The following is a 15892-nucleotide window of genomic DNA, read 5'->3' as shown; positions in this document are numbered from 1 at the left end:
CAAAATGACAACCTTCAAACCTTCCTATATATCTTCATTAACCGAAATAGCGCCGAAAACCTTTTAGCTGTCAGCTGTCGACATCTATCACAGAAATATTGATATTAAGACAAAATTTAGAACATCAAATTAACGGCGATACAAAGTTACAGAAAGACAAGTGTGTGTGTGTATGTCAAATGTAAAATTAAATTGGTTCTTTACATAGTACTGGACATCAATTCAATCTAGGTTTTTGTCGGAAGTTTGATAGAAAGATAAAAGAAAATTACAGACGATTTAAATTATTGCATGTGGTTTGCTGTCACGAGCTGCCTAATATAAAGGTTTATGTAAAATATGTATCAATGACAATAGCCTTGCTGCCAGTATACGAGACAAAACGACATCCACAATTAATGATGTTGGTAATCAGCTTCGTTTCAAACAAAACTCATTTGGTGACTGACGTTTCTTTCGGTTTTCTTACTGCAAGCATCTGAAATTTTGAAATAAGAGTTTGCTTTTTTCTTCATTGGCTGGTTATTTAGATGTGTCTGTTTTCTACTTTCGACAAATATTGCGCTTCCAGCTGATGAGTGGGGGCATCGATGGAAGGTTGTTATGGCCCCATGTAGCGATGTAAATTGTGGTGTGTTTGATTAGCGTGGTTATCTCATTATTATAATTGTGATAATGGGCTGTTTCAAGGTGAAGTTTTGTCTCCGTTGTTGTTTTTGTTGTGTATAAATTACTTTTTGATTAACAACTGCCCGTGGATATAGAGTCACTTTTTAAAAAAAATGTTTGCAGATTTCATGGCAGTTGTTTTGAAACCTCGCCTCAGGTGCTCAAAGCTTGGTCTGGGTTCATTGGTGTCACCGAAAAAATGATTTCCCAAGTTGAATTAAGAATATCAAAACTGCCTGCATAAACCAATAAAGATATCATCATTTTGTTTGTTCATATACACAGGTCAATCTTAACGAAGCTTTGACAAACTGGAGCGAAGGTTTGGGAGGTCAGTTAAATTCGTAAGAATGCATCCTATGATTAAAAGAAGAAACAAATTTACGTTGAGAATATACATGTTACATAGATATAGACTGACGGATGGGGAAGTTTTATATCCTCATTTTTACGAGATAATTGAATCTCATCGATCAGGATTTAGAACTTGAAGACAGTGTTTACGAATTTTCGGGAACATCTTTTTAAGTCAACAGTGAAATTGCTAAGACGTAATGGTACTTTACGCTAAACGTTAGATGGTGTTTTCCGGCTTACAAAAGAATCTATCTCTTCAATTTTTTACTTGTTCAAATCGGAGTTTAAAGTTTTCATGAAATATTTGATAATAAATCATACAGGGGGCAAAGATAACCTTTAACAGTTAGACCCATGGTCGTCTATCATTAGTAGGTTTAAATGTTGGTTTTCCTAAGATATCATTAAAAATTAAAATCCTTGTAGAAATATAAATGGTTTTTGTGCAATATACATTTATATCTTTTTACAAAAGATATGAATAATAGATTCCTACAAAGAGAGTGAAATCTGTTGAGGATTGATATCACATGACCATTATCATGATTGGTAAATTTCCTTTTAAGTCAGAGTGATTGATTGGTTGTATATGGTTCAATAAAAAAGTGACGAAGGAATATCTTATCAATTTTCCAGTTCTAAAATGTATTTTGACGGTAAGCGAACGATTAAACGTACAGAATGATGAATGCACGTGCTTCACACTGCTTTCAACAATATTAGATTAAGAAGAATAACTGATAAGTGTCAATGTCCAAAGTGACCACGTGATATCGGTATTCATCAATTATGTACGAGATCATCGCGGAATCATCGGAATAACATACGAGGATATCACACCAAGTGAATCTCTCGGGTCCGGAAAAATAACCCAAAACGAGGTTGATGGGAGAATAAAGGCGGAAAGTTCTTGATAAGATGAATTTATCTGATGAGGTCATATCAACTAATAAGGGTTCAGCTAATGTCATAGGTCACAGAGTACAAGGTCAATAGATATTCCTTGGAGTGGCTAGATTCTTTGGAACGGGTCATGAGAATATAGGGCTCACAATGACACTACCTTGATAACTTGGCACTGACACAAAGTGTTTCGTCGTAAGAATTGTATCTGCTGTTTCTATTGAAGTAAACTAATTGAGATCTTGATCTGTTTTGTTATTTCGTTTCTCTTGAAACAAACTTACCTTAGGTATCTGATTGAGTGTTCGCTCAAGTGAGGAAAGCAAGGAGTTCTATTCCCCAAGCCATGACATGCAAAAGCCATCAATTGCACTTCGTGTTTCTGGCTTTTTGCTCAAATTTTAACGGGATGCAGGAGACAGGTTAAGATGATGATGATGATGATGATGATGATGATGATGGTGATGATGGTTTCACGTCTCCATGACTATTCCCGTTGCCGGGCGACGTGAGGAGGTGCTCCCCTTTTAGATCAGGGGAAATTCAGAAGTCCTTGTCCAACAGTTTATAACTATGATAATATGGCCGAATGAAGTTATGGATAATTTGGGCGGCGTTAAACGCCTAATCTTATTATCGATAACCTCAGGAGGATCATTTACGTGCGAGATTGAACAGCCCTCATACGGGCCAACGTTTACAGTCCCGTCCGCCGGGCTATTGTTAACTCTGGTTACTTTGGTGCTGGTGCCTTAACTAACTTTCATCTTTTTGTTGTCCCATCTTGTGAACCTTCCAGTCATACGGGTGGAGCTATCTCAGTTTACAAATGTCTACTGCGATCCGAGATTCCATTCCTTTAGCAAATGTCTATTCAATGAACCGACTTTTAATAAGTATGTGTGTGATTTGTGCAAATGCGCTGATTTGGATAGGTTATGGGAGTTTTCGGATTGGTTGAAATAGAAAATGATATAAGAGGCTGAGATTTACCAAGGAGATGTTTGAATTTTGGGCAGAGTGAGAGCCACTACGAGGTGAGGTTGGTTTGGTTATGATTTAAGGGTTAGTGTTTAGAAGGAGCAAGACAGGTAAGCCCATTGTCAGTTTTTATTTGACCATGTAACCATATCCAGGTTATGATATTCCAGTGTGAATATCCTATCCCTTCAACAATTCGCCCTCTTTACATTGCGCTCACTTACACATATATTCACCTACTCGTCACAGGAACAATATGTCTATTGACAATATTTTACCAACTCGTATCAGTGATAATACAACGTATTTCCCCAACTCGTCCCTGAAACTGCACCATGATTCACCAATTCATCTAAAGACCAACACCATAATTCACTAACTCGTCACAGGAAAGAATTTAACTGCACCATCAGGAACAATATCTGTGATCAATTAACAGATATTTATACGTAGTGTACCATATTTTTTCTTTCAGAACCTGATTAATGTGTCACTGGAAAAAGTCATCAAACGATGTCAGTGTAGAACTTCGAGTCCAGAAACGCATTTTAAAAGGCATGATCTTTAAAATTTCGTTATTAGGAACGGGTCGTAAATAATATGTATTTATACAAGGCCCGGACGCATTGATATCATATCAAATTACTCATCGTCTTTATGAGGATTGCTCCACCAAATTTAGGCCTGGATCTGATCTAGGTGATTTATAGAAGTAAAGAACGGACGCGGTCAAGTTTTCCGTGGGGAATATTTTAAACCATCAACTGATGAGCATAGTTGCGAGATTTCACTTGACGTCATGAAGCGAATTTTAATCCCTTGATAACATATTAAGATCTGGACATTCTCTAGCCCGACCCAAACTCAAGTTTTGATGTGTTGGTATGAATGTCTAATGAAACGAGAAAACATTGTTTCATGTCCTCTTTAATGAAGACGTCAATTTTCTATTTTTAGAAGCTTGATTTCAATGAAAGATTAACTGCGGTCGATAAGTGACCGGGAGGTGGTGAAAGTGATACAATGGCTATTAGATATGAAACTAATCACGTGACTGCATGTGTTTTATTTCATCTTGTTTTTATTCAGTATTTTTTGGATATTAACATATTAACATCAGAATTAATAAACGTATGAATTTATTCTAAGTCACAAAATGATTACGTCATTGCAAGCAAATTTTTTAGAAATCCTTACAAATAACTTTTTAATTAATTCTAATATTCGATACATTGCCATTTGACGTAATTATAAAAAAATCGTGATTTCATGTCACTTTTTATTGGTAAGGATATAGAGGCTAATAGTCTGCGTCCATTATATATCTTAATAATATCTTATTAAATCTTACAATACAGAAAAATATGCTGTTCTACAAAATGCATTTGAAGTTAGATTGTTTTTTGTTTCTTTATTCGACGAGACAATATCAGTGAATCATTTTGAAGTACTTCACCCTATTTGTGGTCAAACAAAAAATAAATAGATGAAATAAAAACTCATAGAAACAGGATAATGAAATCTGGCTCAAAGTAAGAATGTTCATCTCGAAGTTAAAGGCAATCGTGGAATTCGGTGAAAGTTCATTGTCTTATCCATGAAAACAAAACACACGATACGGTGGTGTTCATAGTGTAGCCAAGGAAAACACACGATACGGTGGTGTTCATAGTGTAGCCAAGGAAAACACACGATACGGTGGTGTTCATAGTGTAGCCAAGGAAAACACACGATACGGTGGTGTTCGTAGTGTAGCCAAGGAAAACACACGATACGGTGGTGTTCGTAGTGTAGCCAAGGAAAACACACGATACGGTGGTGTTCATAGTGTAGCCAAGGAAAACACACGATACGGTGGTGTTCGTAGTGTAGCCAAGGAAAACACACGATACGGTGGTGTTCGTAGTGTAGCCAAGGAAAACACACGATACGGTGGTGTTCATAGTGTAGCCAAGGAAAACACACGATACGGTGGTGTTCGTAGTGTAGCCAAGGAAAACACACGATACGGTGGTGTTCATAGTGTAGCCAAGGAAAACACACGATACGGTGGTGTTCGTAGTGTAGCCAAGGAAAACACACGATACGGTGGTGTTCGTAGTGTAGCCAAGGAAAACACACGATACGGTGGTGTTCGTAGTGTAGCCAAGGAAAACACACGATACGGTGGTGTTCGTAGTGTAGCCAAGGAAAACACACGATACGGTGGTGTTCGTAGTGTAGCCAAGGAAAACACACGATACGGTGGTGTTCGTAGTGTAGCCAAGGAAAACACACGATACGGTGGTGTTCGTAGTGTAGCCAAGGAAAGTAGGTGTGTCAATTCCCTGTACATGGATATACACACAAGTTATGGAGCAGGTGTGTCGATTCCCTGTGCACAGATATAAACACAAGTTATGGAGCAGGTGTGTCAATTCCCTGTACATGAACATAAACACAAGTTATGGAGCAGATGTGTCAATTTCATGTACATGAACATAAACACAAGTTATGGAGCAGGTGTGTCAATTCCCTACACGTGGATATACACACAAGTTATGGAGCAGGTGTGTCAATTCCCTGTACATGGATATACACACAAGTTATGGAGCAGGTGTGTCAATTCCCTGTACATGGATATACACACAAGTTATGGAGCAGGTGTGTCAATTCCCTGTACATGGATATACACACAAGTTATGGAGCAGGTGTGTCAATTCCCTGTACATGAACATAAACACAAGTTATGGAGCAGGTGTGTCAATTCCCTGTACATGAACATAAACACAAGTTATGGAGCAGGTGTGTCAATTCCCTGTACATGGATATACACACAAGTTATGGAGCAGGTGTGTCAATTCCCTGTACATGAACATAAACACAAGTTATAGAGCAGGTGTGTCAATTCCCTGTACATGGATATACACACAAGTTATGGAGCAGGTGTGTCAATTCCCTGTACATGAACATAAACACAAGTTATGGAGCAGATGTGTCAATTTCATGTACATGAACATAAACACAAGTTATGGAGCAGGTGTGTCAATTCCCTGTACGTGGATATACACACAAGTTATGGAGCAGGTGTGTCGATATCCTGTGCATGAACATAAACACACGTTATGGGAGCAGGTGCATTGATTACGTTATGTGTTGTGACGTAGAGAAAATCAAATTGATATTGTAGTCAAATGAAAAGAAACTGTCATCCATTTGATCCCGTTTATAAATACTGATACAGCAGTGATATTCTTCCAATCGTGATAAAGAAGATTAGTTTGAAATGGCGATCCTCATGAAAAGAGTAATTTCCAAATAAGCATTAATATATGTTAAAACGTTTACCACAGCATGACGTAGTCATAATTTCAACAGTCGACGGAGAACTCAATTTTGTGATTTAATTGTATGTGATAATGACTTATAAAATGTTCCATGGGACTTTTAAAATCCACTTATCGACAGAGTGATGTGCTTGCATACTACATTCAGCGAGTAATTAAGCTGCATGCAACACAACGTCAGAACAAATCAACACATGTGTAAACCCGCTGACTGTCGTAATTTTTAAATTTAACGTATAGGCACTTGTAGCTGTTGACGTATGAACTCTCTTATCAATGGAATATCGTCTTTTCCTCTGTAAATAGCAGAGGTGTTAAACATTTTCCCTTCCTTCCCATTGATTTTTCCAATGGCTAAAATTGTCCCTCAAAGTATTGTCAAGGCCGAAGAATTACCAACACGTGATCAAAACCGCAATTTTATTTGAAGACAGACAAATTGAGAGTTAGGTATGAAACTGTACTAAAAGACTCATTAAAAGTGCAGGGATAAAAAGACCACGCGTTCTGGAAGGGTAAGCGTTTCCTGTTCCATACACTTTGTAAACCTAAGACAATCCAAGTCATCATGTTCTGAAGAGGGAAACCGAGACATAATCAAGCTCTATACTGATACGAACTAAATGCATTGTGATTATTGTCCACTTTTTATCCCGAAAGTGACATCGATTGTCTGAATAAGTCTTACCATTTATTTAAAAGAAGTAAGTAAAATGGTTCAGTTAAACGACAATTTAAGATAAAAACCCCTGTTTTTATAAACAGCTGAAGTAATATGAAGATATAAATTCGTCGAACGAACTAACCGCTACCCTTTGGTACATGCGCACGTTGGAAACTACACGTTTAATAGCACAACAAAACATTTTGGCATCATATTTCCTCACTTGCTTACTTGGTCTCAAGAACGCTTTGAAAACTACCTATTTAATGGCATAATAACAAAACATTTTTGATATCATATTTCCCGTTTTTAACATCAAATTTTCATGCACTGGAATTTTTTTTTTTTAATAAAACCAGCATCAACATTGGCATGTGTTAATATCAAGGCGGTCAATTGCCCGCGCTAATTTCAGAAACAGAAAGAATATGCTTAGATGAAACGAAAATTAAATATTCAGTAACCGTTTGAACTTGGCATGGTCGCAGTGAGTAGTCGGAGGTATACGCCCACGTGACAAGATAACGTAAAGTACGTGACACGATAACAGGGTACTTTCCCATACGGTGCTGTATCGCGGAAGGAGGGGCCTGGGGCACGGCTTGAGATTTAAATGTTGTATAAAGGTTCTTTACACTTACTCAACGTCTGGCATTTACCGTTTTGGAAACATTTACAGAATATTTGTTTCTGCAGTCTAAGTAAAACACATTTTATATGATACTAATAGTAAATTGATGTACTTAATACTCAAGTTGAAATAAAGGTCTGGTGAAAATAAAATCTGATGGCAACTTGGTGTGAACAAGCAAGTAGAACTTGTCATGTCAGTCACAATTTTGAATTACATTTAGTGAAATGAACATTTTACAAAAAAAACCCAGAAAAAACCAGAACAATTCAAATATTAGATTTGAAAAACAAATTAGCAAACTTTGAAAAATCCCTGTATCCCCTTTATAATTCCTCAACTGTCCGTTGGATAAATAATCAAAGTGAATAAGAAACGAGCAAACTGGTGTATATACAATATTGATAGAATGTCCAGGCAGTACTCTCTGTAAGTGTGGCGAGATCGATATAAGTAAGTGATTATATACATACATGCTAGGTTAAAAAAACACAACACACAAAACAAAAACACTAGGAAAAACGTGTTATGGGTAATTTGTTAAATTAAACTTAACCACGCGCATCATGTTCTGACATAGCCCTCACCTTTAAAAAAAGAATGTCATTCCCGGAATCAATTCCTGACATTTTACTTACATAGCGCTCTTAATGAATTTGCTTGTCATAGTGCAATGGACTAGCCCTGTCGTGTAAAGAATAAGTACTTCTGACTGTGAACACTGAACAGGTTTTTAAAACGTAATTTTGAGAGTCGGTCTAGGGGAAGTAGGTATCAGGGAGAGTCGGTCTAGGGGGAGTAGGTATCAGGGAGAGTCAGTCAAGGGGGAGTAGGTCTTAGGGAGAGTCAGTCAAGGGGGAGCAGGTCTTAGGGAGAGTCAGTCAAGGGGAGCAGGTCTCACGGCGAGTCGGTCTATGGGGAGAAGGTATCAGGGAGAGTCGGTCTAGGGGGAGTAAATTGTATGGAGAGTCGGTCTAGGGGAAGTAGGTCTCAGGGAGAGTCTGTCGAGGGGGATTAGGTCTCAGGGGGATTCGGTCTAGGAGGAATAGGTCCTGAAGAGAGTCCGTCTAGGGGGAGTAGGTCTCAGGGAGAGTCAGTCCAGGGGAGGAGGTCGCATGGAGAGTCGGTCTAGGGGGAGAAGGTCTAAGGGAGAGTCGGTCTTGGGGGAGAAGGTCTAAGGGAGAGTCAGTCAATGGGAGCAGGTCTCACGGCGAGTCGGTCTTTGGGGAGTAGGTATCAGGGAGAGTCGGTCTAGGGGGAGTAGGTTCTGGAGAGAGTCGGTCTTGTGGATGTAGGTTCTGGAGAGAGTCGGTCTTCGGGGTGTAGGTTCTGGAGAGAGTCGGTCTAGGGGGAGTAGGCTCTGGAGAGAGTCAGTCTAGGGCGAATAGGCTCTGGTAAGAGTCGGTGTAGGGGGAGAAGGTTCTGGAGAGAGTCGGTCTTGTGGATGTAGGTTCTGGAGAGAGTAGGGGGAGTAGGCTCTGGAGAGAGTCAGTCTAGGGCGAATAGGCTCTGGTAAGAGTCGGTGTAGGGGGAGAAGGTTCTGGAGAGAGTCGGTCTTGTGGATGTAGGTTCTGGAGAGAGTCGGTCTTGGGGGTGTAGGTTCTGGAGAGAGTCGGTCTAGGGGGAGTAGGCTCTGGAAAGAGTCGGTCTAGGGCGAATAGGCTCTGGTAAGAGTCGGTCTAGGGGGAGAAGGTTCTGGAGAGGCTCTGGAGAGAGTTGGTCTAGGGGGAGTAGGCTCTGGAGAGAGTCGGTCTTGGGGGTGTAGGTTCTGGAGAGAGTCGGTCTAGGGGGAGTAGGCTCTGGAGAGAGTCGGTGTAGGGGGAGAAGGTTCTGGAGAGGCTCTGGAGAGAGTCGGTCTAGGGGGAGTAGGCTTTAAAGAGAGTCGGTCTAGGGGGAGACGGTCTCAGGGAGAGTCTGTCTAGGTGCAATGGTTCTGGAGACAGTCGGTCTAGGGGGAGTAGTTCTCAGCGAGAGTCGGTTTAGGGGGACTGAGTCGTATGGAGAGTCAGTCTAGGGGCAGAAGGTTCTGGAGAGAGTCAGTCTAGGGGGAGTAGGACTCAGGGAGAGTCGGTCTAGGGGGAATAGGTTCTGGAGAAAGTCGGTCTAGGGGGAGTAGGTTCTGGAGAGGCTCTAGAAAGAGTCGGTTTTGGGGGAGTAGGCTCTGTCCAGTCGGTCTAGGGGGAGTAGGTTCTGGAGAGAGTCGGTCTATGGGGAGTAGGCCCTGAAGAGAGTCGGTCTTGGGGGAGACGGTCTCAGGGAGAGTCTGTCTAGGGGAAATAGGTCTCAGGGAGAGTCGGTCTAGGGGGAGTAATTCGTAGGGAGAGTCGGTCTAGGGGGAATAGGTCCTGAAGAGAGTCGGTCTAGGGGGAGGATGTCGCACGGAGAGTCGGTCTAGGGGGAGTAGGTCTCAGGGAGAGTCAGTCTAGGGGTAGTAAGCTCTGGAGAGAGTCAGTCTAGAGGGAATAGGCTTTGGTAAGAGTCCGTCTAGGGGGAGTAGGTTCTGGAGAGAGTATGTCTAGGGGGAGTAGGCCCTGGAGAGAGTCGGTCTAGGGGGAGTAGGCCTTGGAGAGAGTCGGTCTAGGGGGAGAAGGTCTAAGGGAGAGTCGGTCAAGGGGAGCAGGTCTCATGGCGAGTCGGTCTATGGGGAGTAGGTTCTGGAGAGAGTCGGTCTTGGGGGTGTAGGTTCTGAAGAGAGTCGGTCTAGGGGGAGTAGGTTCTGGAGAGAGTAGGTCTAGGGGGAGTAGGCCCTAGAGAGAGTCGGTCTAGGGGGAGTAGGCCCTGGAGAGAGTCGGTCTTGGGGGAGACGGTCTCAGGGACAGTCAGTCAAGGGGGAGTAGGTCTCAGGGAGAGTCGGTCTAGGGGGAGTAGGCCCTGGAGAGGGTCGGTCTTGGGGGAGACGGTCTCAGGGACAGTCTGTCTAGGGGGAGTAGGTCTCAGGGAAAGTCTGTCGATGGGGATTAGGTCTCAGGGAAAGTCGGTCTAGGAGGAATAGGTCCTGAAGAGAGTCGGTCTAGGGGGACTAGGTCGCATGGAGAGTCGGTCTAGGTGGAGAAGGTCTAAGGGAGAGTCGGTCTAGAGGAGCAGGTCTCACTGAGAGTCGGTCTAGAGGCAGTAGGTTCTGGAGACAGTCGGTCTAGGGGGAGTAGGTCTCAGGGAGAGTCGGTCTAGGGGGAGTAGGTCTTATGTAGATGTAATGATTAGGAGAGCTTATTCGTTCTCTTTAAATCAATATGAGATTAAAATATAATTGTATTTTCAACTGATTAGAATATTGAAGTTATAAAATTAGGTCTTTCAAAAAAAAAACCATTAAAGTCAAAACAGGGCCAAAGTGTAGTAATATATGACGGTTAGTAAAAGACTGATGAATTTCATCTCCAATTTTCTTCATTTTACATAGATAACTAATATTTTTTCTCTCTACAAATATCATAAAAAATAATTATCGTGCAACACGAAGGCTAAAAATTTTGTAAATCATGCCTGCAGCCTGGATACACGTGCTGTCACGTGACATGTATTGGCGATGTTGACGTGACCTATGTAATAGGATTTGGATCCAAATTTCCGTGCAAAGCCTTTACAATAAACACTCGTAAGGATTAGTCTACATAAACACAAGACATAAACTGTTTATCGATTTCCCGATGTGACCTGTATCTCTGTAAATCGAACATGTCCTCATGACATGTAGTTGTGTACACTTTTGGCCTATGTTCATGCATATCATATCAATGCATATTCCCTACGTATGATTATTTGATTTTAGTCTCCCTGCATCCAGAGTGCATTACTGTTGAACTGAACGTGTGTTTTTCACGAATTTGGCAGAATATTAAAAGAATTTTTTCACAAGTGTTATTTTGCGTGTTTGCATTGAAATTAGCGTTTGCACAATTGGCTACGGTCACGTGATGATCAGTGCCCACGGGAGACAACACCGAATGGAAAGAGCTGATGGTAAGTAATTGAAGAAAATGAGAATATCTACAGCCACAGAAAGAACAACAGACTAATTTGGGTTTCTTCAGTCTCTCTCTCTCTCTCTCTCTCTCTCTCTCTCTCTCTCTCTCTCTCTCTCTCTCTCTCTCTCTCTCTCTCTCTCTCTCTCTCTCTCTCTCTCTCTCTCTCTCTCTCTCTCTCTCTCTCTTTATTGAAGATAAGTTAGTAAAATTGAAGCGGATAAAAGAAAATAATAAATTTTGTCTATTACACGTTTATTTTACCATAGTTTGTTCTGGTTGAATGCATTGAATAGAAAAAATCCCCTTGATTGGCCAATAATAAGCGCCGTCATTACAATTTGAAGGGAAGCGTTGATGTGCTGTATGCGTTTCAAATATCGCAAGAATCTTACTTGACCTTTCCTTGGTTTTGGATACATCTGAGAACATTTTTTTCACTTTTTATTTTAACCGATTTCAAAAAAAAATACTGAAGACGTGACATGTTCTCGGATTAGCACTTGTCCAAACAGAGAGTGTGGATTACACACTGTAGGTCGCGACATGCGTATGCCTAGTCTCCGACTATTTCCGGAATACCCTGCTTCCGAATGATCATAGCTCATTTGCCTTACAGGTTCAATTAAGAAGCGTACAAACTGAACGGAATTGACGTATTTCATGGAAAATATTCCGTTGCATCATATTGTACTTCAAAAAGACACCCAATGCGGTTTCTTACACAATCTATGCATTCCTTTTTTCTCTCCTTTACGCTTTCCTCCGTGTTTACCTTTGTGCGTTCATATGTTTATTTTCGTATTTACCTCCTCTTTCCACCGTGTTTTCTTCTTTATTCCCCACGTGCTCCCTATTATCAACACCATAATGTCGGGGTTGTCATGTAAACATCTACATTATCACACTTTTCTTATACCTTGAGTTTTCGGACCAAACATTTGTCGATGTTTTTGAATCTCTACCACTTTACCAGGAAACAAATATGCACTGTAGGAGACAACGTTCATCTTTTAACGTTACACAATGTGTTATCTTTTGATTTTCGTGCCAAAAATAGATAAACAATAAACAAAAATAATCAATAAACAAACGAACAAATACTGTATGAAAGAGCGGAGGAGTAAACGAACGATCGATCGATCGAGCGAGGGAGCGAGCGAGCGAGCGAACGAACGAACAAGCAAACGAGCAAACGAAACACAGATAATCATCATCTCCTTAATTGTGCTTGTATAAACACAGTATCCGATGTTAAAATTACCATTTATCTGTTATCTCTCAGCTGTTCTGATATTTAGATATAATACGTAATTTATATTTATTATTTCAAGTAGAGCGGGTATGCAGATCGATACATGATATGAAAGAAATGATCTGTGATTATCATTGCCATGGAAACCGTTGTATATCATCTCTTTCCCAAGGTTTGTAACCACTGGATATTGGATTTCCATGTCTGTTACCTGGAACTCCCACTTAGCCGTCGATTCTATCCAATATGCAACAGTTCCATCCTTATAACGCGACATTCCGATAATACCATTCGTGTTTCCGAACTAATACGCTCATTTTTACTCGAAAAATGTACATGTAACATCTATCATAACGCAGCACGTGTTTACGTAACACTCCATGACAATCACGACACATGTTGAGGTACACTCTATGACAACCCAGACGCGTGGTTACGTAACACTATGACAACCACGACACGTGTTAACGTAACACTCCATGACAACCACGACATATGTTTACTTAACACTCCATGATATCCCCGATACGTGTTAACGTAACGCTTCATGACAACCCCGACATCTGTATACGTAACACTCCATGTTAACCCCACTACGTGTTTACGTAACGCTTCATGACAACCCCGACACGTGTTAACGTAACACTCCATGAGAACCCCGACACGTTTTAACGTAACACTCCATGAGAACCCCAACATCTGTATACGTAACACTCCATGAGAACCCCGACATCTGTATACGTAACACTCCATGACAACCCCGACATCTATATATCTAACACTCCATGGGAACCCTGACATCTGTATACGTAACACTCCATGAGAACCCCGACACGGTGTATACGTAACACTCCATGAGAACCCCGACATCTGTATACGTAACACTCCATGAGAACCCCGACACGTGTTAACGTAACACTCTATGAGAACCCCGACATCTATGAGAACCCCGACATCTGTATAGGTAACATTCTTTCACATCCATGATGTCAAGACTCACGCATGTGGTTATATTTCTTCAAAATCCAGACACGTGCGTGTTTTATTTCATTTCGGAACTGTATATGAATAGAACAAATGAATTCCTATGTGTACTGTTTTTACCTGGCCATTTTAAACCAGTTCACGTGTTTTTAAGATTGTTGCTCGATAGCCCTTGACACCAACGCTATTACCGACGATGGCCCTTACATGTGAAGCACGCTCTGATAATCATGAGCGACACTTGTGAAATAGTCGGCACCACCAGGCCAAATGTCATAACAGGACCATTGTCAACATCTGTAATTTTAACAATTGATAAGCCATGCTACCATTTATATGTTTCTTTGCTCTAAAACGACTGCGACAAAATCTTGCGTTAACCCACAGCATGGCATCTTTAGTTCTAGTATGTACGTGCGTAATTTAACCGTCGGAAAGATGACAGTTATTTATATAATGTGTGAGGCGACAGTGTCGTACAGTGCAGGTGCGACGTCAGTTTAAATAAAGTTATAAAATTGATTGAAAAATAAATCACTCACCTGTCGTAAAGAGAGGTTATCCGGAGTAATACAATTCTTGCCCTCAGAACTAAAACTGAAGGACACACTTTTACATGGCGAAGGTTGAGGGGTGAGGTAAGTCCGGGTTCCGGGAGGAAAGTTCAGGTTAGGGGAGTGACATTGGGCCCCTTGTTGAAGAACCGTAGGGGCCGAACCCCTCCTTGTCGATCCTTTACTGCTCGACCTTCGACGGTTTTTCCGTACTACTGTCCCCGTCCGGGTAAGCATATCCGCTGCTTCCGGACAAAAGACACGTTGAAAAAACAAGCACACACTTCTGGTGACACAGAATAGGTTCCACTCTGTTCAGCATTGAACGAGTGTCATGTTTCTGCTGATGTTGTTTATTTGTTTATACTGACCATTGAAGTAAACATGATTCGATTTTCCTCCTGACTCCAACAAGAGACGGCACACACATATTTGAAAAAAAAATGTAATTAATCAGCATCAACATTTTATAATGGAGCCACTTGGTAAAATCAAAGAAAATTCTCAGAACCTTCTGTCAGGGCACTGGTCGCAGAGATACCTCAGCATACCACATAGTGCTGACACGCGGGACCGTTCTCAACGATCAATTGCCGTGTGTGGAGTATTGGCGACGCGCTTGTCACTTCAGAGACAGCGGCGTCAAGGTGGGCGAAGCGGCTATCGGAAGTTATTTTACCAGAGTATCAGAGTCACTTAACCAGGGCGGGTGTATTACTATCACTTCAGTGTGACGGATATATCGTTGTCACAACACCGCGATATGTATGTCATAGTCACTACTCCGTGACACGTATGTCATAGTCACCACACCGTGACATATATGTCAAAGTCACTACACCGTGACGTTTATATCACAATCACTACACCATGACGGTATATCATTGTCACCACACCATGACGGTATATAATTGTCATCACACCGTGATATGTATGTCATAGTCACTACTCCATGACACGTATGTAACAGTCACCGCACCGTGACATATATGTCAAAGTCACTACACCGTGAGGGAATATCATTGTCATCACACCATGAGGTAATATCATTGTCACCACACCGTGAGATAGTATCATTGTCATCACACCGTGAGATAATATCATTGTCATCACACCGTGAGATAATATCATTGTCATCACACCGTGAGGTAATATCATTGTCACCACACCATGAGGTAATATCATTGTCATCACACCGTGAGATAATATCATTGTCACCACACCATGAGGTAATATCATTGTCACCACACCGTGAAATAGTATCATTGTCATCACACCGTGAGGTAATATCATTGTCACCACACCGTGAGGTAATATCATTGTCACCACACCGTGAAGTAATATCATTGTCACCACACCGTGAGGTAATATCATTGTCACCACACCGTGAGGTAATATCATTGTCACCACACCGTGAGGTAATATCATTGTCACCACACCGTGAGGTAATATCATTGTCACCACACCGTGAAGTAATATCATTGTCATCACACCGTGAAGTAATATCATTGTCACCACACCGTGAGGTAATATCATTGTCACCACACCGTGAAATAGTATCATTGTCACCACACCGTGAAATAGTATCATTGTCATCACACCGTGA

The 15892-nt window shown here is 41.2% G+C and overlaps 1 protein-coding gene across 1 annotated transcript in view; it reads right to left on the bottom strand.

The window, feature by feature from the left end:
• LOC132545182 (uncharacterized) overlaps window positions 1-14523 on the bottom strand; it is a 68966-nt gene extending 54443 nt beyond the window's left edge. Inside the window, exon 1 of the mRNA XM_060208859.1 lies at window positions 14275-14523. Within this exon, the coding sequence (XP_060064842.1) occupies window positions 14275-14523 (249 nt within the window). The remainder of the gene's footprint in view (window positions 1-14274) is intronic.
• Between the last annotated feature and the right edge of the window lie 1369 nt (window positions 14524-15892).

Source organism: Ylistrum balloti, unplaced genomic scaffold, assembly GCF_031769215.1.
Source record: "Ylistrum balloti isolate Yb309-2 unplaced genomic scaffold, AGI_CSIRO_Ybal_v1 Utg369830, whole genome shotgun sequence".
Classification (NCBI taxonomy): domain Eukaryota; kingdom Metazoa; phylum Mollusca; class Bivalvia; order Pectinida; family Pectinidae; genus Ylistrum; species Ylistrum balloti.
This window is presented reverse-complemented; position numbering and strand designations above follow the sequence as displayed.